At 61.5% G+C, this 21,276-nt stretch overlaps 1 protein-coding gene across 1 annotated transcript in view; it reads right to left on the bottom strand.

The window, feature by feature from the left end:
- Window positions 1–21,005, bottom strand: part of BSN (bassoon presynaptic cytomatrix protein) — a 40,025-nt gene extending 19,020 nt beyond the window's left edge. The window contains exons 1-3 of the mRNA XM_054594828.1: window positions 20,622–21,005; window positions 7,595–8,479; window positions 113–559 (exon numbers count right to left, since the gene is read on the bottom strand). Of these exons, the coding sequence (XP_054450803.1) occupies window positions 113–559; window positions 7,595–8,449 (1,302 nt within the window). The 5' untranslated portion in view covers window positions 8,450–8,479; window positions 20,622–21,005. The remainder of the gene's footprint in view (window positions 1–112; window positions 560–7,594; window positions 8,480–20,621) is intronic.
- Between the last annotated feature and the right edge of the window lie 271 nt (window positions 21,006–21,276).

Below are 21,276 nucleotides of genomic sequence, written 5' to 3'. Positions count from 1 at the left end.
GTCCCTGCCCTCCTCTGCAGCCCTGGGGGCCCGGCCCAGGCCTACACCCCAGCCCCCTTCCCTGACTGTCCCAGCAGAGAGCTAGGGTCCCTGCAAAGTGGATGGCACTGACCTCCGCCTCCCCACCCTTGGGGGCTTCCGGAACAGCCTTGACGACAGGGGTGGTGGGTTCAGTCCTCCGCACCCCGGCCTTTGCTTTGGGAGTCCCGTGGGGCAGGGCGGCCTCTGGAGCTGGTTTCGGCACAGGCTCGGCTTTAGCGGGGGCTCCCGCCTTCTTTTCCTGGGCACTGCTCGGGGTCCTGCTGGGCTCAGAAGCCCTGAGGGGCTTTGCTTGGGGGCTGGCCTTGGTGGGCAGGGGACTGGCCTTGGCAGGCGGAGGGCCTGATGGCTGGCCCAGCCCCTGTGGCCCTTTCTGCTTCGGAGGGGTTGTCCCAGCCGCACGGAGAGGGGCCCCTACGGGGGGCTGCTGTGAGGTGGGCAGTGGCAGGGGGGTCGGCTCTCCCAGGCTGCCCTCCAGTAGTCGCTTAGTTTGGCAGTTCAGACAGAGCCACTCGGTTTTCTGTAAGGAAATGGAAGGGGAAGGGGTTGAAATCACCAAGACACTGGAGTACTCAGAGAGTGTTTCCATGACTCTTTCTGCAGCCTTAAGGAGAAAACGATGGACAGATTTGTCGCTCTCAATGACAGACTTCTCCATTCTTTAAATGCGCCTACACAGAGCTAAAATGATGAGCCCCAAAGAAGGGCCTCTTCCTTGCCCCATGGAGACCTCTTCCCCTGGCCAGACCAGGAAGACTCTTGGGGAGGGGAGGCTACAGCGGCACAGGGGCCCGGAAGAGGCGTGAGCTGGGGCTGGTGTGGAGCCCCGAGGTGGAGAGCCCCGCAGGCTGGGAATGGCTTCACAGGGGGCGCCTGCTGGGGGCACGGCCCCGCCCCACCCCACCTCCCAGCTCTCAGCCTCAGACACCATCCCTCCCCACCCGCTTCCCAGGAGGGGCTGAGCAGGAAGGGTGCAGGCTCCTGGGGCCAGGGAGGCTCTCTGCTTGGGGGCAGGGTGGGGCTGAGCAGTCTGTTCTGCCCATAGCCCCCCACAGAAAATGCCACATCTCTGCCTGGGTCGCAGCAGAGGCCAGGCCAGGCCAGGCAGGCGGCAAGGCTTTGGTGTACACTGAGGGGCAGCCTTGTTGCTCAGGGCCTTGAGGCCATCCCCTGGAGGCTGGACCTCTTCTCTGCCTGGAGGCCCAATCCCACACCCGGGCCCTGGGCAGAGGGGTCCTGAGGTCCTCCATGAACTCACCCTGCTCCCTGTAGGGCCCAGCCCTAAGCACCACTGCTGACTCCCTTAGACCTCATCTGACGCTTTTACCCACCCCCCAATTCCAGTGAGGCAGTGGCTGCTGGCTACTTGCTGGGCCCTGGGCTTACTTGGCCTGGCAGGATCCACTCCTAAAGGTGCCCAGGGAGAGCGCTGGACAGGCCGAGACCAAGCCCTGACATGAACATAAGTGCAGAGTCTTAGCTAAGAATCCCACCCACAGGTCCCAGCATCACCTAGGGGCACGATGAAAGTGCCTCCATGCCAGAGGGAACTGTGCTGTGTCACAAAGGCCCCGGACAGGAGAGTTCTGGAAATAAGCCTCCAGCCCGTTCCCCAGCCCCAGGACCAGCATGATGAGGTTAGGATCTGGGCCCACAGCAGGGCTCGCCCAAGGCAACACTGCCCCAACTCCACCTTGGGTCCCTGCACACAGCCCTCTCAGGCTAGGCCTCTCTACGTTAGGCCATCTTCCCTGGCTCACCTCGGTGGCATGGCAAACCCCTGACCCCTATCTCTGGCCTGCAGACCCCACCCCTGAAGCAACAGTGCAAATGAAGCAAGGACACCTGGGAAGGGTGGCCTGAATAGAAGAGGCAAACGCAATGCCCAGAGCTCAGAGCCAGCCCTTGCAGTGGCCTGCTTACCTGAGCCCTCAGCAAAGCATGGCTCCTGTGGTCACATGCTCCCCAGGGCTCTGCTCCTTCCCCTGCCCCCTCATGGAGGGGGCCAGGCTGCAGGAGGGCCTGCCCAGTCAGCCCTCTGGCTCTGCTATTGTGGGCAGCAAGGAAGACAGGGACGACAGGCAGGGGAAGCATGTGAGGTAAGAGCTAAAAATAAACACCTGACGGGCTGCTCCACCCCCTTCTCCAGCCTTCTGGGGGTCGGGGAGAAGGGTGAAGGGCCCTGGGGCCAGCCGGGGTGGAGCTGTGGCGGCCTGGCTCAGGCCAGGGCCCTCTGGGGAATGAGGGTGGGGTGGGAGGTGTGCAAGCCCTCAGGCAGAATCTCTGGGCCTGGGCGCTTGAACACAGCTGCTGAGGCCCCGATTTCTTTATTCGCTCTGCTCTCATCTCTGCCCCCACCAACACAGCCCCAGCCCGCGCCTGCTCATTCCTTCCCTTGTTCACTCCTTCACTTGTACCTTCTCTCTCATAGTCTCCCTCATCCAGCCCCAGCCCTCGGGGAGCTGCTGCCGGCTTGACCCGGTGCCTGTCCCCATCGGCAAGTAGGCAGGGGATGACCTGGGACCTGGGAAAGGACAGTCGGAGGCTCTGGTGACCACTTCTGCCTTGCCTCCCTCTGCCCTCGGGGCAGGAAGATAGGAACCCCCAAGGACAACTGGCACCTAACGGAGAGGTAGGTGAGTAAACCAGGGATGGAGCTAGGTGAGCCGAGGGCGAGGGAAGGAGCGCGTTGTCTGAGAGCGCCGGCAGGGCACCGCACAGGCAGGTGAGACCTGCTGCCTTCGGGAGGCCAGCGAGGCTGCGCTGGAAGCTGGGCTTCCCCCCCCCGCATGGCCTGCCGTCAGCGGAACGACCCTGCAGGTGTGATCTCTCTACAGGAGGAGCTGGCCTATGTGTCTGTCTGGTCACAGGGACACCAGCCTGACCGACACCGCTAGCTGCCGGGCTCAACATAGCCCCAGCCCCACTCAGCCCAGGTGGCAGTGGGTGAGAACTCCAGAAAAAAGCATGCCCAGGGCCCTTGGTTCCAGGTAACTAAAAGGAAAATTTTCACAATGTCCGGAGCCCTTGCATGCCATGCAAATGAAGGAGGAGGACATCCTCAAAGTCCTGCAGCAGGAGCCCACTTAGGGGGCACTAGCCTTGACTTCCCAATGGAACAGGACATTTAGAAAAGGAAAAGTGATGGCATCCACATCACAGATCTGAAGAGAACCTGGGAGGAGTCTTTGCCGCTGTTGACAGCCCCTCTGCTGTCAGTGCCACGTGCTGCAGGAACACAGGCTGGCGAGCTGGCGAGCTGTGCTGAAGTTTGCACGCCCCCGGAGCGACGCCCACTGCCCCGCTGCACTCCGGGCACCTTAGCTCACTGCATCCCCGTGGCCTCCGGGAGCTCCCCCACCTGGGGCTTTTGGCGGTTACCGCCCCCAGGGCTGATCACCAGCCTCACTGAGGCGCCCTGTTACCCTGCCTGCCGCTGCTGTGTGTCACACTCTCCTCTGAGTGATGTGGACGTTGCTGTCCCTTACAACCAGGGGGCTCGCTCAGTGGGTCCGATGGGCAGATACTGGCCCGGGAAGTTCTGCTCATGCGCGGCACCAGCTCCCGTGAACACCCTGTGGGGGTCCTGCCTGATCTCGGCTTCTGCAGAGACCCTGAAGAGACTGCGAAGGAAGCACAGGCCGCTACCCAAAACATAGGCTGTGGCTATTTCAGGGTGAATGCGCTGCTCCGGCTCCCGAGTCCGCTGCGGCTCGGCCAGAGGTCGCGGCCGCCCTCTGGGCCTGTTCAGGGGCTTCTGCGAAGCCGGGTCTGCAGCCCCACCGCGAAGGCCGCTGAACGGGCAGGGACTACCACTGAGGCGTGGTAAGCTGCTCTTCCACAAACTCAACATAGTGGAAATAAGGTTGGCGGAAAGTAAAGTTTCAAAAAAAAAGAAGAGGAAGAAGAAGAAAAGAAAAAGAAAAAAGGATGCCTAGAGGCGAAGGGCCCACAGGCTCAGCCATCGCTGGAGCTGCAGTTCCTCTCCTGACTGTGACCCTGTGGCCCCTCCCTGTCCCCAGACATGCTTCAGCTCCTCTTTTCTGGGCCTCTGCCTCCCAGAAGAGGAGCAATCCCCGATGTCCCCGACGTGTGCCTTTGTGGCTGGGCTGTGCTCCAGGACCGAATGTGTCGTCCCCTGTGGGGTGCCCCTCACTGGCCACAGGGTCAATTCATGTCCAGTAGCCAGGGGCTGGTGGGCACCCCTTCTTTCCTGCACAGAGACTCTCTTTTAGGACACTCTGGTCCCAGCCCCCTGGCTCAAGGGCCGACAGAATGTTGGACCTCACGTAAGTATCAGAGAGATGGCATCTCGTCTGGTTCTTGAAGACACTTTAGGTGCAGTACTATCGCCCCACTGCACGCGGAGGAGACGGGGCTCCCCGAGGCAACCGCCCCCAGAGGCGGCCTGAGGCAGATGTGGAGGAGGCAGCTGCTGGCCTGTCTCCTGATGCCCCTGCCGCAGCCCCTGCCTCAGATAAGCCCAGCACAGCACCCTTGTCACAGGGCCCGGGCCCTGTATTTTGGCAATTACAATAATATAAGAAACTGGCTGTGTTACTGTAACCATTCCAATCCTACTAATTTCTTCACCAACTCTGTTTTGAACTGAAAGCCAATTAAAAATTAAGCCAGAGGGTACTATTACCCTTCAAAAAGATAGATAAAAAATTTGGAATGAACAACTCTTAATTACAAAATGACTCACTAAATAGCACTATTTTTTTTTTTTCCAGAGGAAATTTCAATGGGAAAAGGGACCTAGCTCTACTGACTTTTCCATTGTGTGCCCTGGTCTTTTGTTTAGAGAAAAGGTAAAAGATTTCAAAGCTCAGAAACATTGAAAATTCCCAGCCTGGCAGCCCAGACAGCTGGCTCCGGCCTCAGGGGGAGCCCCAGCAGGCCTGAGAAGCCTGAGGGGAGCAGGGGTGGGCTTCCCTGGCCCGTCCCCGCCACGCGCTGCCAGCAGACAGCGGTCATCCCAAGCCTGGCGGTCCAGCCTTGGTCAAGCAAGGTCTGGGAGGGACAGCCAGGGCAGACCTAAGCCTTGGACCTGGAGAAGGGCCTGCTGGCCCTGCCACCTCGCTCCCCAAGCAGGGAGCGTCCAGGGCACCCGCTGAGAAATCAGGAGCCTCTAACCAAGCGCACACACCACGCAGTCACAGAACAGCACCTACGAGTTCCAAATGCCCAGTGGCCAGTCACCAAGGTGAGATCCAAGGCAGCCCAAGGTGCGGTTAGGGCCTCAGCGGAGAAAAGCAGCAAAGCTGGTGGTGGGGGTGGGGGAGACACACCAAGCACCAGCCCCTCCCTCCGCACCAGCAGCCTTGCAAGACCCAAGGCAGGCAGAGCTGCGAGGTTTCGGTCACTGTCTGCTGAGGGGGCATAAGGGCTTGGGCTAGGGCTGAGGCCATGAGGATGGGGAGGACAGGCCGGGTTCTCGTGGCCGTGGGGAGGAAGAGCCAGCAGGGCGCGGTCCATGGAGTGGATGCCGGTGAGAGAAGGGAGGCTGCCAAGGACTCCAGGCTGCCAGCTCGTGAGGTGGATGTGTGCGTCCCTACACAGAGGGCACTGGGCGGGCGGGGGGAACTGGGGCCAGGGTGCGGAGCAACACTACCTTCAGGCCCACGGAGCCCGTCAGACCCTGCGGAGGCCAGGGTGGTCCCGGCCAAGGAGGTAGCAGTGGAGCAGGACATGGAGACAGATAGACACGGAGACAGACAGCAGGACACGGAGGGGCTGCGCCAGGGGCAATGCTGGCCATCCAGAGGCAGATGCTCCGGGGGCCAGGGAGGCAAAAACCAGGCGGCTCCTGAGAGATTCAGGTCAGGACACAGACGCTCGTCCAGAGCCAGCATGTAACCGAGATGCGTCTGTTTGGGCTGAATCAGCACATCCCCAGGCCTGCCCCAGGGCTGCTGAAAGGAGCTGTCAGGAGCATTTACACTCAGGACAGGGACAGTTTTCCCTCCTCTCTGTGCATGTCCTGCTTAACAAGGAAATGTGGGCCTGGGGCTCTTGGGAATAAGGGTCCTCTAGGCTGTGGCAGCTCAGCAGTCCAAGGGGGTCCGTAGTCCCTCAGTGCTGGGGTGCCCCACCCAACTGGCAGCGGGCCAGGGCCTGGCAGTCCCTCTGCTGGTGCTCCCTGGCCCTGGGGGGTCCCTCGGCACCCCCCGCCCCGACCCAGGTCAGCTGGGCTGGCTACCCTCCAGTGAGCCTCTGGACCTAGGGCTTGGGGAAGTGGCAGTGTGGGAACTAGAGGGTCGCATGGGCATCACATGAGGCTGTCACCTGACTTGCTTAGGGCTGCCCCTCCTTGCATGTTGGAAAGTATGAAGGCCCAGGCAGCCTTCCTCACCACAGTGGGCAGCTCCCATGGAGGCCTGGCCCAGGGCAAGTCAGAACAGCTGCTGCAGAGACCACGGCAGCACGGAGCTCTCCTCTGCTGTCCCATACTTGGCCAGCAGGGGTCTGCACTCCGCACTCCCTGCCCGCCAGCAGCCGTGCCCGGCTCAGCCCCCGGAGCCCCAAGGGCTCAGCTGTCAGTGTGCAGGAGCAGGGGCTTGGCCTGGCCATCTTCTGACATGAGAGCAAGGGACACATCCGCTTGTCAAGGTGAGCCAGTCACAGACCCCAAGGCACACCACAGAAGGGGACACAGCCAGCCCTGTCCAAGGCAGCCAGGGAGGGGCTCCCTTGGAGGTCCTGAGCCCGTAGAAGGGGAAAGGGAGGGTCAGGAGCAGGCCCCAGGGCCAGGCTGGTCCAGCTCCGCCTGGGCTCCTCTGTACCAGCTGAGCCTCCCAGGCGGGGCTCCTAATCCCTTCCAGCCAGCTCTGCACAGGACCTGCCGCCTTCCCCCGAGAGGGGCTGCAGAGACAGACCCCAACCACAGCGCTCCCTCAAACCTTCCTGCAAGCGAAAGGAGCATCTCTGAGTGTCCCCACAGGCAGTCCCCAGGGGAGCCAGGCCCACCCAGGGGAAAACCCAGGCCCGGAAGCTGTGGCTTTGACCAGCAAACACCCACACCCTAATACCAGTAGATGATCTCAGAGAGGCGGAGTGAGGCGGAGTGAGGTGGAGTGTGGACAGCGCCTGGCTGGGCGGGAGCCCGGGCCGCGGGCCGCCTGCCCCAGGGTGAGAGCGCCTTCTGCCTTCCCCGGGGCACGGGCACAGCGCTCACCCCGGTGAGGGTCACAGACTGACGGCAAGGCGGGGCCTCAGAGTCTTCCTGCCTGAGCAGAGGAGGCTGGCACTTTTCATCAGGGTCGTGCCCACGATACCTGGGGACGGGGAGGCCAGGTCAGGGCCCCGAGCCTGGCCTCCTCTGGGACCAGCCTCGGGGCACTCCTCGGCCGGTCAGAGGCCACGGGCACCTTCAGCCCATCCGCAGTGAGTTCTCTGAGTGGAAGCAGGGGCGGGGCCAGGGCAGGGGCGGGGAGCACAGCGAGGTGGTCTTCCTCTTGCAGGGGCCGCCCACGGCAGCTGCCACCCGGCCCTCTGCAGCTCTCTCTGGCTCCCATTCTCCCCGTGCCCCCCACGGCCCCAGGTCTCTTACCTCTACCAGGTGGGGTGTCGGGTTGAAGCCACATAGGTTGCACACCTGGAGCTTGCAGGTGGTGCAGGTGTTATAGTTGGCTGGGCCCTTGCTGCCCACGTTGAGCTCTGCTTGGCACAGCGGGCAGGTGGCCCTCTCCTTCGGCATGGTCTTTGGCTTGGCAGTAGCCTTGGGCGCCGCCTGGTGTTCTGCTCTGCCATGCTTTGGACTGGCTGTTCCCCCAGTTCTCGCCAGGGCTCCAGGCCCTGATGCAGGGCCTGTTCTAGCGGCAGGCTCTGCTTTGGCTCCAGGTGCTGGCCCAGGCCCGGGCCCTGAACCTGGGGGTCTGGGGCCGGCCTCCTTGCTGGCATCACTGAAGACGATCTTGGGCGTCCCCTTGCTGGGGGTGGGCTGGCCCTGGGGGTCGGCCTCAGGCTGCACAGACATGAGGGTGCTCGCCTGGGTCAGCAGCGATGCCCCAAGGCCAAAGAGCTTCCCAGTGAGGCCCTCCTGGGTCTGCTCAGCAGCACCAGGCCCAGAGGGCACTGTGGTGGCACTTTTGGCCAGGGTCTCTCCTCCAGGAGGCCTGGGCTCAGCTGTGGAAGGCTTGACCGGGTGCGGGGGCTGAGGAGACCCCCTCCCCACCTCTGGAGGGGCGGCGGCTGCAGCAGGCCCTGGCACTGAGGCGGCCCTGGCCGTCTCAGTCTGGCGGGGGCCAGGCGGTGGTCCCCCTGGGCCCCGCGCTCTCTCTTGCTCCGGCTTCCCCAGGGGCTGCTTGGCCGGGGAGTGGGCAGGAGACAGGACTGGGGAGTGCAGCTGCTGCTGGCTCTTGGAGCGAGGCGCCGAGGTCATGTCCATCCCCAGAGCCCTCTGCATCTGGCAGTTCAGACAGAGCCACTCCTGCACCTGAGGAGGAAGCAGCAGGGTCAGCAGGACTGGTGGCACCCACGGCGCCGGTCACGGCAGGCCCTGCTGCAGCCGGAGCCAGCCCCCAGCACACACACGAGCCCCAAGCCTGCTCAGGGGCTTCCGGGCAGCCAGGGGGCTGGGCTGGGAGGGCCGAGGGCACGAAACCCCTCCAGTGGCTTCCCATCACGCTTCCCATGGGGACTCTCTACCATGACCCACAAGGCTCCTGATCCTCCCCAGAGCAGAGGCAGTCACACGCTCCCCGCCCCTCCCCGTGGTCACCAGCGCAGTGCCGCCACACCCTCCCCTCCAGAGTCCCCCCACCCCCACTGACCCTATCTCAGCTCCGTGGGCATCGCCCCAGCCCACATCCCACCCACGCCACTGCCCTCCTGGCCCGACGACCCCATAGCCTCCAACCGGTCACTCTGGCCCCGCTGCTGCTCTCTTCAGGCCATTACCACAAGCAGCCAGGTGTGAGTGAGGAGGGAAGGCCAGCCCTAGCAGTGCCTGGTGCAATGGGTACTCAGTGAGAACATGCAGAAGAAATAAATAAGTGGGAAGGGTGAGAGAGGGAGGCATAGGAAACAAAAAGAAAATAGGATTCCTGTCCTGGAGGAGCACAGAGTCTAGCTGAGGAGTCAACAGACACAAAAAATCGTGAGAGCAAAATAATACAATGTCAGTAAAGTGAGATAAGCCTTTTTTGTTCCTTAAGGAGGACAAATTTTTGAAGAAAATGGGATAATTTGTGCCTCCAGAACAAACGAGACCTGTGTTGCTATTCACGTGACCGACACGTAGTTTCCCCGCGTCACCAACCCCTTCCTCAGCATAGCAGGTACGAGGCTCAAGTTGGACCAATCGGCGGTTTAGCTGGTGGTGCGGGGCAGGCATGTGACCTGGCAGACAGGCCAGTCAGAGCCCAGCCCTGTTCACGTGTAAAGGAACAGCAGTGAGAGGCCGCCTTCCTTTCCGATCACTGGCCAGAAGGCTGCGGGCCTGGGAGCGCAGCCTGGCGGGAGATCCTGAGAATGAGGCCCGCAGAGGGACGTGGAGCCAAGACAAGAGAAGGGGACAGGTCTGATGGCTTCACTTAATTCTCTGGATGCAGCTATGCCTTACGGCTACCCTTGGACTTCCAGTTACATGAACCAATAATAGTTTTTTTTCCTCCAAAAAATCCGCGTATAAACCAGCCGCGTATACTTACGGGCTCAAACCCCTCCAGTGGCTTCCCGTCGCGCTTCCCATGGGGGCTCTTTCCCGTGGCCCACGAGGCCCCTGACCCTCCCCAGCCTGCCCCTCTGTCCGGCCTGCTTTCCTGCCGCCTCCCCTGGGCCATCTCACCCCAAGATGCGAGGCCTCCTGTCCTGCCAAGCGGTGCTCTGAGCTCCCTGCTGCATGGGCCTTTGCGCCCACTATTCCCTCTGCTCCCAGGCCCAGCGTCTGGTGTGGGTCTTGGATCAAGTGTCGCTTCCCTACCAGAACCCTCCTCTGGCTACACAATCTAAAATGCCGTCCAGGCAGTCTATAGCGAACCACCCAGCTTCTTTTCTTCACAGGGCTAATTCTTTCCCAAAGTCAACTACTCAGGTGTTTCCCTGGTGTTTCCCGCCTCCCCAGAGCCCCATGGAGGCACCCCCAGGGCTGCACTCAGTGCGTGGCATGCACCAGGGTTCACTCCAGGCTGGCTTGCTTTGGGATTCATCCCAACGACCTGTTAATGGGGGTGCAGCTCCCATAAGGCCGCGCCCAGGAGGCCAAAGAGTCAGTGTCCTGGTGAGGAGGCTCCTTCCACCCCACACCAGAGCCCAAGCTGCTCCTATCTACAGTGGCAGCCAGAGGCTTGCAAAGCACCATGGCATGGCGTACAGTCGCCAGGGAACGGCCCAGTCCGATCCCTGGGGCAGAGAGCCTCCTCCGTGCACCCTCACGGTGCCTCCAGCCCCTCTCTCTTGAGGGCAGTGCCTGTCTGCTGTGCTTAGACAGGCTTGCCAGCCCAGGAGCCCGGGCTCGGCCGTCCTGCCTCGCAGCCCATGGGCGGCACCTGAGGAGGGGAAAAGCTAGGCCTTGGGGAGCACCCCTTGTACCCAGCACCCTACACACAGGGCGTGTGCACAGACACCCTCTCATCCTGCCTTCACAGTGCGGAAAACCAAGGCCTGACAGGATCTAGCGAAATGCCCGGTGGTCACACAGCTGGGAAGCGGGGCTGCCAGGAGATAGGCCTGACCACCCTGCCAGGCCGCGTGCTAGGGCCCAGGGCCCGGAGTCTCAGGTGCTCCTGTCCCCGCAAGGCCGCTCAGCCTCACGCAGGCCAAGCCAGGGGTCCAGAAGCTGCTCCTGCAAAGCTCTGGACAAACCGTCAAAAGATCAAGCCCAGCTCTGGAAACCGAAGAACATGATGCTGAAGCTCTGGGCAGAGAGAAGGTGGGGAGCCCCCCGCCCCCTGCTGCCCCAGGGACTATTAACTCACCCAGGAGTGTTGGAGACCCAAGGGAACTTTGTCTAGATTTGGACAGAAAAAGCCACAGAGAGAACAGTCTGTGCCTCCAGAACTCTGTCCGAAAACCCCTTAGAAATGTCATTTTTTTGGCAGGGGGGGAGGCTTGTTCCCATCAAACAGGAAGCTCCCAAAGATAAGCTGTCTCTGCTCGCCCTCAGAGGCACCCTGGTGATGGCTACCTCCCGAGGGGAGGCCCAGGCTCTGGCCCAGGTGGCAGCCACTAACTCGGTCCCCGGGGTGGGTGCCAGCCCACACCCAAGGCCACCACCATGAGGTGGGACTCCCCGAGGAGGGGAGCTGGTAGGCAAGGCTTCTCCTGCGGCTTCAGGGGGATCCTCCCTTGGGTCCCGGACGGGCTGAACAAGTGGGCGGGGCCTGCGCTAACATCCCTGCGCTCACCACCAGAACTTTCCTTTACCCAGCCCTCATCATGCAGGCTGTCAACAGGCATCTCACCTAAAATAGAAGCTCTCCAAGGAACGGATGAAATGCCCCTCAGTGACTCATCACCCAGATGGGTGCCGCTATTTCTATCCAGCCTCTTCAGACTGCGAGGAGCCCTGACCACACCCTCTCCTGGCCCCACCCCGCTTCAGGCCCGGCCGACAGGCCAGCGCGCCAGGCTTCATCTCTCCCTCCATGCTCAGCTTCCTCGCCCCGTGTCAGGGCCACGGAGGTGGCCCACCAGGCAGGGAGCGAGACAGCTGCGCACCCTCAGCCTGCCTGCCCTCCTGGGCCAGGTTTGTGGCAGACTCCCTCAGCCCTGACCAGCAGCGGTGAGTCCTCCTCAACTGCACACGAGGAGCCTCCTTGGCCCCGTGGCTCCTTGGCATTCCTCCAACTGCTGCCCACCAGACTGAGAGGGAACGGTCTTCTTCCAGGGCGGCAAGAACCTCCAGGAGGCCCTGCTGTCCGTGAACCTGACCTGGCCCACGGCCAGGAGACGGACAGGCCACGAGCCACAGGCCTCACGTCCTAAGAGCCAGAGGGAGAGCCAGGGCGACCTTGTCACATGGATCCTTCTTGCCGGCAAGGCGCCATCCTGTCCTGCCAACTTGGAGGGCAGGTGGAGGCCTCCGTGGACTCCCACGGGCCTCAGCCCAGTGGGGACCTGGGCGGCAGCAGGCATGGGAAGGCTCTGGGTGGCATGCAGGCCGAGAGGGGGTTTGGGATGGGGAAGACAGAAGCTACAGAAAAGTGGCTTCCCATAGGGAGCTACTGCCCACTCTGCCAGGAGCCTGCTGGGCATTCAGAAAGGCAGAGTGTTGTGGGCGCCATGGCTCTGAAGGGGCTTTCTCCCAGAAAAAAGCCCCTCTCAGCTGCTCCCTACTTGGACTGTTCGACATGCAGAAGCGCTGCTGAGGTGGCGCTGCCCCCCAAGGCCAGCGAACCGTGCAACGAGGGAGCAGACAGCCTGGTCTGTCTGCAGCGGTCATGCCCCGCTGCCGCCTCCGTGGGGCTCTGGGGCAGGGAGTGGGGCATTCTTAGGAGAGGCTTCCACATCTTCCCCGCAGGGAAACTAGCGACACTGAAGCTTGCCACCCACCCTGTGCTTTAACCTCAGAGGGTGGGATCACGCTTTGCTTGTCACGTCTGGCCCCAGAGGATGCTGCCCAGGGCACCTGCTTCTACACCGGGGCGGTCCTGTCTCACTGTCACCTCCAAGGCTTCCAGGAAGCTCTGGAGCCCCCAGCAGTGACGGGCTCTCTTTCTGGTGCGTGAGGCTCTCCTCCCACCTCCAAGGCAAGGGGCTGCAGACGTCACTGGGCCCGCCCTCCTGCTGGGAGCAGCGCTGGCCTCCGAGTCCACCTCCCCGCCCAGGCGGCAGGCAGGCAGTGTACGGAGCATCCTGCACTGACGTCGGGCCTGATGCTGCGTCCGTGCTTCTTTCCATTTTGGTGCAAGTGGAAACATCACAGAAATAGCTGATAAATGAGCCCTCCCTGCTGGTCCCAAATCCAGAGGTTCCTGGGAGGGCCCCGCCAGCCCGCGTGACTGCATGCTCTTCTGGGCTGTGAGTCACTGGCCAGGACAGGCGGCACAGAACCCGCTGTGGCCGCGGGACAAGGGCGGCCGGAGGAGCAAAGTCGGGCCCCATCCGGCATCCAGCTGCCCCGAGTCTGCCAACAGTCTGCTTCACCTGCCAGCTGGCTGGCCTCAGGCGCAGGGGCAGGCACCGCAGCGTCCTACAGCACAGGGTGACTGACCCAGAGCTGGGTCGGCCAGGCCTGGCCCCCGGCGAAGGCCTGTGCCAGTCTCCGCAGGTCCAGATCCTGAGAGCGGCCCTGGAAACCTGCCCAGCATCTGAGACCAGGGTTTGGGCGGCAGAGCTCCATGACAGGGGAGAACCTGGTCCCCTGCTAGTCCGCAGGCACGCCTGCTTCTTCCTCCTGATATCCCCCATCCCTGCCCTAGCCAGCACCCCCCGCCCCGCCCGCCCCAGACCCACGCACTGAGCCCCGTAAAATCTCCTGGCTGGGACCAAGCCCACTCGCCCACACCCGTCCCGCTCACGCCTCCTCAGAAGCCGCACTCCCTGGTCTTCAGACTGCGGCAACGCCTCAGCTGCTCTTTAGAATCCCTGGGGCCCTTGGGGCCCAGCCCTCCCTTCTCTCCTTTGCCTCCGGCTGCCCAACCTGACACCTCTACTCTTCAGTCTCACTCACAAAACTGCTATCACCCCAAACTGCGTGTCCTCCAAAATCGCCCTGCCCCTGTCCTCCAGCCATCTAGGTCTTTTCTGAGGCCCCCTCCGTGTCGCAGCCCTGGGGCCTCATAGAGACCTCACCTGCTGAGCTTCCGCTTTTCGTTCAGGAATGGGCCCTCTGCCTCCGCCTCTCTTCCTACCCAGCTAATAATCTCTGCCATTCCAGCCACTCTGCTAAGTGTCTGCTTCAGAACTGGACCCGACCGCTTCCCTCTTCTCCAGGCTTACAGGCAAGCAGCGGAATGGGCGGCAGGCAGCGAGCGCCCCTGGAAGTTAACTTATGTCCAGCCTCCCCTGGCTCCCACAGCTGCCTGGCGAACTCACCTCATCCCTCTGGGAGGCCTTTCTCCACAATGGCTGCTCCAATTTCTCCTGTCCCCCTCCCCGATTTCTGGCTCAAATGAAGGCCCTGCTTCCAACATCTTAAAGAGGAGCCACACAATAGCATGTCTCCTCCCCACTCGGGACCTAGACCTGCCTCTTCGGGGTCCCCGCTCCTTTAGTCACTCTCCATGTCCCACACGCCTGGGCATCTGTCCCTGTCCTCTCAGAACTCAGCCAGGGCCGTTGTCTCCTGCATTTCTGAAACCCTCTCCTGTCTACATGGATGAATCTCAAACCACACTGCTGAGTGACAGGAGCCATTACAGAAGAGTGCATTCTGTAGGATTCATTTCTGTGAAGTTCAGGCTCATCTCTGGTGGCTAAAAACCAGAGCGGCAGTCATGTCTGGTGGGAGGCAAGGCAGGCCAGGGGAGGGGCCTGGAGGACTTTCTGCGGTGACGGGCATGTTCATCTTGATCAAGGGGTTTGGATGGACAGGCGCAAGCTGCCATCAAAGCTCACTGAAGGGCACACTTAAGCTTTGCATGTTTCATTCCATGTAAACTTTACCTTAAAAAAAACCCTTTATTTTAAAAAATATTTATTTATTTTTAGAGAGAGAGGAAAGGAGAAAGTGAGGGAGAGAAACATCAATGTGCGGTTGCCTCTCACACACCCCCTGCTGGGGACCTGGACTGCAACCCAGGTGTGTGCCCTGACTGGGAATCGAACCAGAGACCCTTTGGTTCGCAGGCTGGTGCTCAAATCACTGAGCCGCACCAGCCAGGGCTAAAAAAAAAATCCCTTTAAATGAATACCAATCTCTGGTTAATGATACGCTTGCTGAAGTGTTTAGTAGGAAGTATACGGACGGACGTCAGTATATGCCTGTGACTCTCACAAGTCCCCAGCCCCAGCCTGTCTGCTGCAGGCCAGAGTCGTCGTTTGTCAGCCCCCTGGACTCCACTTATCTGTCACAGGCACCTCCAGCTTGACGTGACCCAAGCAGAAAATTCCCCACTTCCATCCCCTGCCCCAGGTCCAACACATTTCCAAAACCTGCCTGTTTAGTCTCCAAAATACACCAGGAACCTGTGTGACTCTCCACGACCATGGCCACTACCCCAGCCCCAGCCTGTGCCCAGAACCCCCCCCGACCCCCATGGGCTGTTCTCCATCCAGCAGCCGGGCGTGGGCGGGGGTGTTGCTTTATACAGCTCTATGTATCTATATATCTGTATGTTTATATGCTGTCCCCTCGCTCTATATATCCATCTACAGAGAGAGAAACATAACGGAAATTCCCCCTTTTAACCATTGTTAAGTGCACAATGCAATGGCATCGGGTGCATCCATAATGTTGTCTGACCCATCGCCATTCTCTATTTCCAAAGAGGTGCTTTTTGATGCCTGTCTGACCTCCCCACTGGCACCTTCTGAATCTCTTGAAATCACATCTAGAGGCCCCGGCAGGCCCGGCAGGCCCTCTGGCCCTGGCTCGGGCATCCCCGCCCCCACCACGCGCTCACCCTCAGGCCTTCACCTGCCTCTGCCTGTCTCTGGCCCAGCTTCAGTCCCACACCCCACAGCCTGATGTTCCCTCCTTCTCGAAGCCCACATGGGTCGTGTGGCCGCATCACACCCCCGCCCAGCCTTCCTCCTGGTCCTGCTCGGCCCTGGCCGCCAGGAGTGACAACATGTTTGCCTCTATGGTCATTGGCGGAAGGGCTGCCTGTCCCCCTGGCCTGCCGGCTCCAGGGCCTGAGCAACGTCTGGCTCGGCTCTCCCTGATTCTCCAGCATCCAGGCCAGTCCCTGGCTTATCATGAGGACTCAGGAAGCATTTACGGGAGGAGGAAAGGTTGAAAAGAGCGCTGAGGGCCACCCTCTGGCTGAGGGGGTACGAGCAGCCTTGCCCAGGCCAAAGGCTGAGCTAGACAGCAAGTAGCAACAGCAGAACCAAGAGGTTACCAGCCAGCCACTGGCTGTCACAAGCTTCCCTCCCCTGCCTCTTCCTGTCTCCGCTTTTCTCTGTCGCCTCTCTCCTGCCTTTCCCCTCTTGTCCCTTCGCCCCGTCCCGCTTTATGTAGTTCTCCTTTTCGCTGCCATTTTACTCCATTCTCTTTTCATTCCGTTTCTTTGGCCTGTACATATAAAAGCAGGAGTTTAGGAATAAAATTTCTTATTTTCTGTTCTGAATTAATTTTACATTCATTCTTAGATAACTTTACAGCTGCGTTTCACAGCTGAAAGTTACCTACTGTTCCATGCCTGATGGCCCCAGCTGTGAGCCCACGCCCACGCCCACTCCTGCACAGCCGCCCCTTCCGCACGTCCCCAGCGGCCCTGGCCTCCACCCTGAAGCGGTCCACGCGACAAGGGCGAGGGTCCTGTCTCCCGGGACTGGGGACCGGCAGCAGGCTGGCTGAAGCTTGGGGGCACTTCCCCACTGACTTGGAGGTTGTTTGGGCCGAAGTGATGACCACAGGCAGACTGCCCAAGAAGGAGACGGATGGTGGGAGAAAGGGCTCCCAACGGGCCTGCCACCTGGACACGCACTTCCATTTGTTTGGAGGTGGAGAGGGGAAGGCTGGGCCCATTCGCAGATGTTGCCTCCTCCTGGGCTCAGGAAGGAAGGGGATACCTTTGCCTCTCCTCAGCCCGCTGCTGATCCATGTCCTCCTAACACCTGCTCCTCATTCCTTACGGGCCCAGGTGGCGGTGTGGCTGGGAGGGAGCAGAGGAAAGGGGACGAGGCTGGTGGCTGCAACGAGGGATCTGTGCCGCGCTCACAGCACCGCCCCCGGGCCATCTGGTGCCCAGTCCTCCGGAAAGGAGTGGGATGCAGGCAGTGGAGGGAGAGGACTGTGGCCATCGCGTCGTTGTCTCCCTCCCTGCGCCACGCCACCCACCCTGGGTAAGTGCCTAAGCCCAAGGCTTGTCAGCGGGGGCGGTGGTGGGGGAGCATGGTGGATTAAAGATCTTTGGCCTGGTCTCAGCAGAGTCTAGACCTTAGGACAGGCAAGCAAAGGCCCTGATCAGTCTTCCACAGTTTTCTTAGAGCAGCTTTAAGCGATCCGGACTGGAGCATCGGAGGTGGGAAGGGATGGGCAGACCTGCGTCTGGAGGAGTCAGGCCAGGACGTGCTGCTGGGGCTGCTCCGGGCAGGGCAGGGAGCCTCCAGGAGGGCCGGCAGAGGGGGCTACGCCTGCCGCCAACCCCTGCCCATGTCCTCTGGACCGTGCCGCTCCCCACCCCCAACTCTGCCTTCCTACCCTCTGCCCCCATCACGGGGCACTGAAAGGGCTTAAATGCTAACACCTCCGGCCTCATAATCAGTGCACCCTCACAGGGATGGTCTCTTGCAGTTGCTGAGAAATGTACGGACCCTACAAGGAAACCACCGGTCTTTTGCCATGGTTTCAAAAAGGAAGAAACGGCCTCCGCCACGAAGAGGGGCCAGAGAGCCCTGCTTGTTCTGAGCAAAAATTGACTGTGGGTGGGGAAAGTGGGGCTAGGAGTCCCTGGGGGAAAACGGAAGACCTAGCCACTAGTTCTGGGTCCCCCGCTCTTTTGCTACAGAATGACCCAGAATTGGCCAAGGCTTCCCAAGACTTGATCTCCTCCTCCATAAACAGAGGGAGCTCTGAGCTCCTTCCCCAACTTGCACGCAGCCCTAATGTGCTCCGGGCCTCAGAAACCAGCAGCGTGCGCGGCAGGCCTCTTCCTGTCACAGCCTCGCGGCCTTGAGAGCCGGCCAGCCTGCACTTGGGCAGAACAGCACGCGCCGTGTCTGCGAGTGCCGTTCCCACCAGCAGCTCCAGGGCGAACAAGGGAAGCCTGGGTCCACCAGCCAGTAAGGCAGCGGTTCCAGAGCTCAGAGCCTGCTCCGGCCAAACGGGGCTGACTGTTCTACCTATGCGCGAGTCTCCGCCCCCAACCTGCCATTCCTGTGGGACCCAGCCGAAGTAAAAGACCTTGGCAGATGTCATGAGACAGGAAAACAAAAACACTAAGTTCTGGTGACCATTGGCCCCGTGGTGGCAGCCTTCCCCCTCCTTTCTGCTCATATGTCCTCACTGAGACATCCAGTGCGACAGATCTATCACACTCCCAATCTGTGCTGCGACTTGAGTTACAAACAGCTGGTGGCTCTCTACTTGTGACACACACGAAGAAAGGCCCCGTTTCCAAAGACCCAAGAGCAGCTTCACTGGCGTGCCAGCGAGGCAACGGGCCGCTCCCTGGCACCAGTGTGACCCTGTCCCTCGCTTGGCCCGGGGAAGCTGAGAAGCAGTACATTCTGCTGGCGGGCCGCAGGAGGCGGCCTCTGTGCCCCTCGAGGCCGGATGCAGAACCCAGGCTGCCGCCCCCTCTGCCAGGGCTCGGCAGCACCACACCAGCAGCTTCAGGCACCGCCTCTCAGCGCCCGGACAGGGCTCCTCAGAACGGCAGGTGAGAGGCGCTCGGACCAGAGGTGGCTGCAGCAGGGTGGGTCTATCAGCAGCACCTGCCCACTGGTTTTCTCCTTAGGCGGAAGCGTGCACAGGGAGGTGAGTCTGCTCTTAGCCAAGTGACAAATGGCACCTGCTCTGACTCAAGAATTAGGCTCTTCCAGACCCTCAGGAAAACACGCCAGAGGTCCTTTCTTCTTGACAGGAATGCCACTGAGAGCCAACCGCGGAGAAGAAAAGGTCCTGCCTGGAGACTCTGGCAGAAAAGGGCATCCCCCGGGCGAGAGCCTGGAGTCCAGGTGAGCATTTCCCAGACCGGATGCCGTGGAGAGTGGCCTTACTGTGCTGGGAAAGCGGGTCTGGGAAGGGCTGCGGGCCACAGCCGCGCCGGGAGCCCCGCAGGGCTGATGGGGCGCTGACGGCCCTGAGACGCTCCCTGCGAAGAGCCGCTGCGTGTTCCCAGCCCCTCACGTGCTTGGAGTGCCAGCCGGGAGGCCTGCTCTTCTCTAAACAGGGAGAGTCTGCAGTCGGCTTCAGGCCCCTTTCCTCCTGGCCCTGAGCCCCGCCTCCCTCCCAGCAGCGAGGCAGATGGACCGAGTGTCGCCAAGGTCCCCCCACTCTGCTGTGTTCCCAGGCACACTCAAAGGCTGGCTCCCTTCCCGCCTCCCCGAAGATCCTGGGCTGGAGGCACCCACTGTGTGGGAAGGACTGGGATGCCCACCAGGAAAATGAGGCCACCGTGGAGGGCTCTCCCGTGATCTCTGCCCACCCCACCTGAAGTCACTCAGGTCCTACAGCTCGAGTGAGCATCTCGGGAAGGTGGAGCCCAGAGGTGAGGCCAGCGCAAGGGGGGATGCCCAGAGTGGCATCTCTCATCCCTGCCTACCAAGCCTCAGAGCTCCTGGGAGGCCAGGTGCTCTGGCTTCTCGCCGGCAGGAAGGCACAGGTGAGCTGCGCTGGCCTTAAACACACTGTTCTAAGTAGTGAAGCGCAAACACTTACCTAACAATCAGAGCAGGGACAGGCTGTTTCCAGTCCCAGATGTCATGATCACGAGTGTGCACGCCTCCTCAGGAAGCCCCCACACTCCAGGAACGACTCCAAATGCTCTGAGTCATCTCCCCACACCGGCAGCTCCTTCCTCAGACTCTCACACTTACCTCTCGCAAACCACACGTCCCACACCCACGGCGCCTCATGTCACAAATAGACCCCGACCTGCGAACGATTATTCTCACTCATCCCCCATCCCCGTGGTCCACACGGCCCTGCTGCTGAGCCTTCCAGTGGCGGCCACGCCTGCGCCTGCAGTGAGCTGAGCCTTCCTGCCCAGGGCAGAGCTTGGGGGTGGGGGGAGAACCAGGGGCTTGCACGGGCTGCCCCAGCCCACTTGGTTCGCTTCCAAGACATGGCCCCAGCTCAGCTAGTACCTGGGCCTTCGGGCCACCAGGGAACTTCCAGGGGCGTGGCCAAGCATCCCACAGTGACTCAACACATCCTGAACAAAGCCACCGTGGGGCTGTCGACCCAGGGTCCTCTGGGGCAGAAAGAAGGCCAATCTCATGGAAATGCCCCGAAGTGGCATCTTGGTGAGTACAGGACACTGTCACTCATTGTGAATGCGCGGTCCCCAATCTGGGTCTCTATCCCGAGGTTGTTGCTCTGGAGATGGGCCGCTGCTCCACGCCAGGTAGCAAACAAAGGGGAGCCCAGGGGAACCCAGGGGAGGAGCTTCCCAGGCGCCTGGCGGAAGGCAGCTTCCTGCCTCCCCTAACACCTGGCTCTCCCTCCATGGGAAGAGAGGCTGCCGAGGGCCCTCTTCAAATGAGCATCCATGGGGGAAAGCCGTCCACAAGAGCATCTTTGGTCCTCTCAACGCCATTCTTCCAGGTCCAACTTGGACCAGGTAAGAAAGCATCTTGGGCTCTGGGACGGCCCAAGCCTTCAGGAGGTCCAGCCACCCTTCCGGAGACCTGGGGCCAGGCCTTGCGCTCCTCTACCATGTTGGGAGCCAGAATACGACCCCAGAAAGACACAGAGGGTGGTGGCCAAGGGAAATGAGAGGAAAAGAGAGGTGGTGACCGCGGGGAAGGGGGCCTGGGGAGGCGCGGGGAGGCAGGCGGTGGAGCGGCGCAGAGGTGGTTACCTGGGTGAGGTGAGGGTTGGGGTTGAACCCGCACTGGTTGCAGACCTTGCTGTGACACTGGGTGCAGGTGTTGAAGTTTGGCTGGCTGGGGCCTGGCGTGAGGTCCGAGGTCTTACATATGGGACACAGCGTGCTGCTGGGAAGGGGGGCGATCTGGGGGACGGAGTAAGGTGACGTGGGGGTGCTGCCTCTGTCCGGTGACACAGAGGGGGACCGCCCTGACCTCTGCGTCCTGCTGTCCACCTGCAGCGTCCTGCGGGGGCCGTCAGCCTCCTGGCCAGCCGGGCCCTGGGCCCTCGCCTCCCGGGGGCTCCCGTGGCCAGGGGCAGCAGCAGAAGCCTGCTTCGGGGTTGGGGAAGTTGCTCTCTGGCCACCCGGGGGCTCCTTGGGGTCCAGTCTCCTGGAAACGCTGAAATGACATGGAAAATAACTACGTTAGAGACACAGCTTAAGGAAGCAGCCTGCAGGGGTCTCTACCAAGCCCCATTGCCACTCCCTCTCCCTGCCCGCCCCCCTCGCCCTCCCCCCAACCCCCCACGCCTTGCCCCAGCTCAATCACAGCTACCATCTGCTGAGGGCAGACTGTGCCTGCGCTCAGCCCTGACACGCGCCTCCCCCTTGAGCCCTCAGCACAGGCCGCAGGGCAGGGTCGTGA

Source organism: Pteronotus mesoamericanus, unplaced genomic scaffold (genome assembly GCF_021234165.1).
Source record: "Pteronotus mesoamericanus isolate MK-2021 breed Mesoamerican mustached bat unplaced genomic scaffold, CSHL_Meso_final scaffold_533, whole genome shotgun sequence".
In the NCBI taxonomy this organism is placed as follows: domain Eukaryota; kingdom Metazoa; phylum Chordata; class Mammalia; order Chiroptera; family Mormoopidae; genus Pteronotus; species Pteronotus mesoamericanus.
The sequence above is the reverse complement of the archived record's forward strand: the minus strand, read 5'-3'. Positions and strand labels throughout refer to the sequence as shown.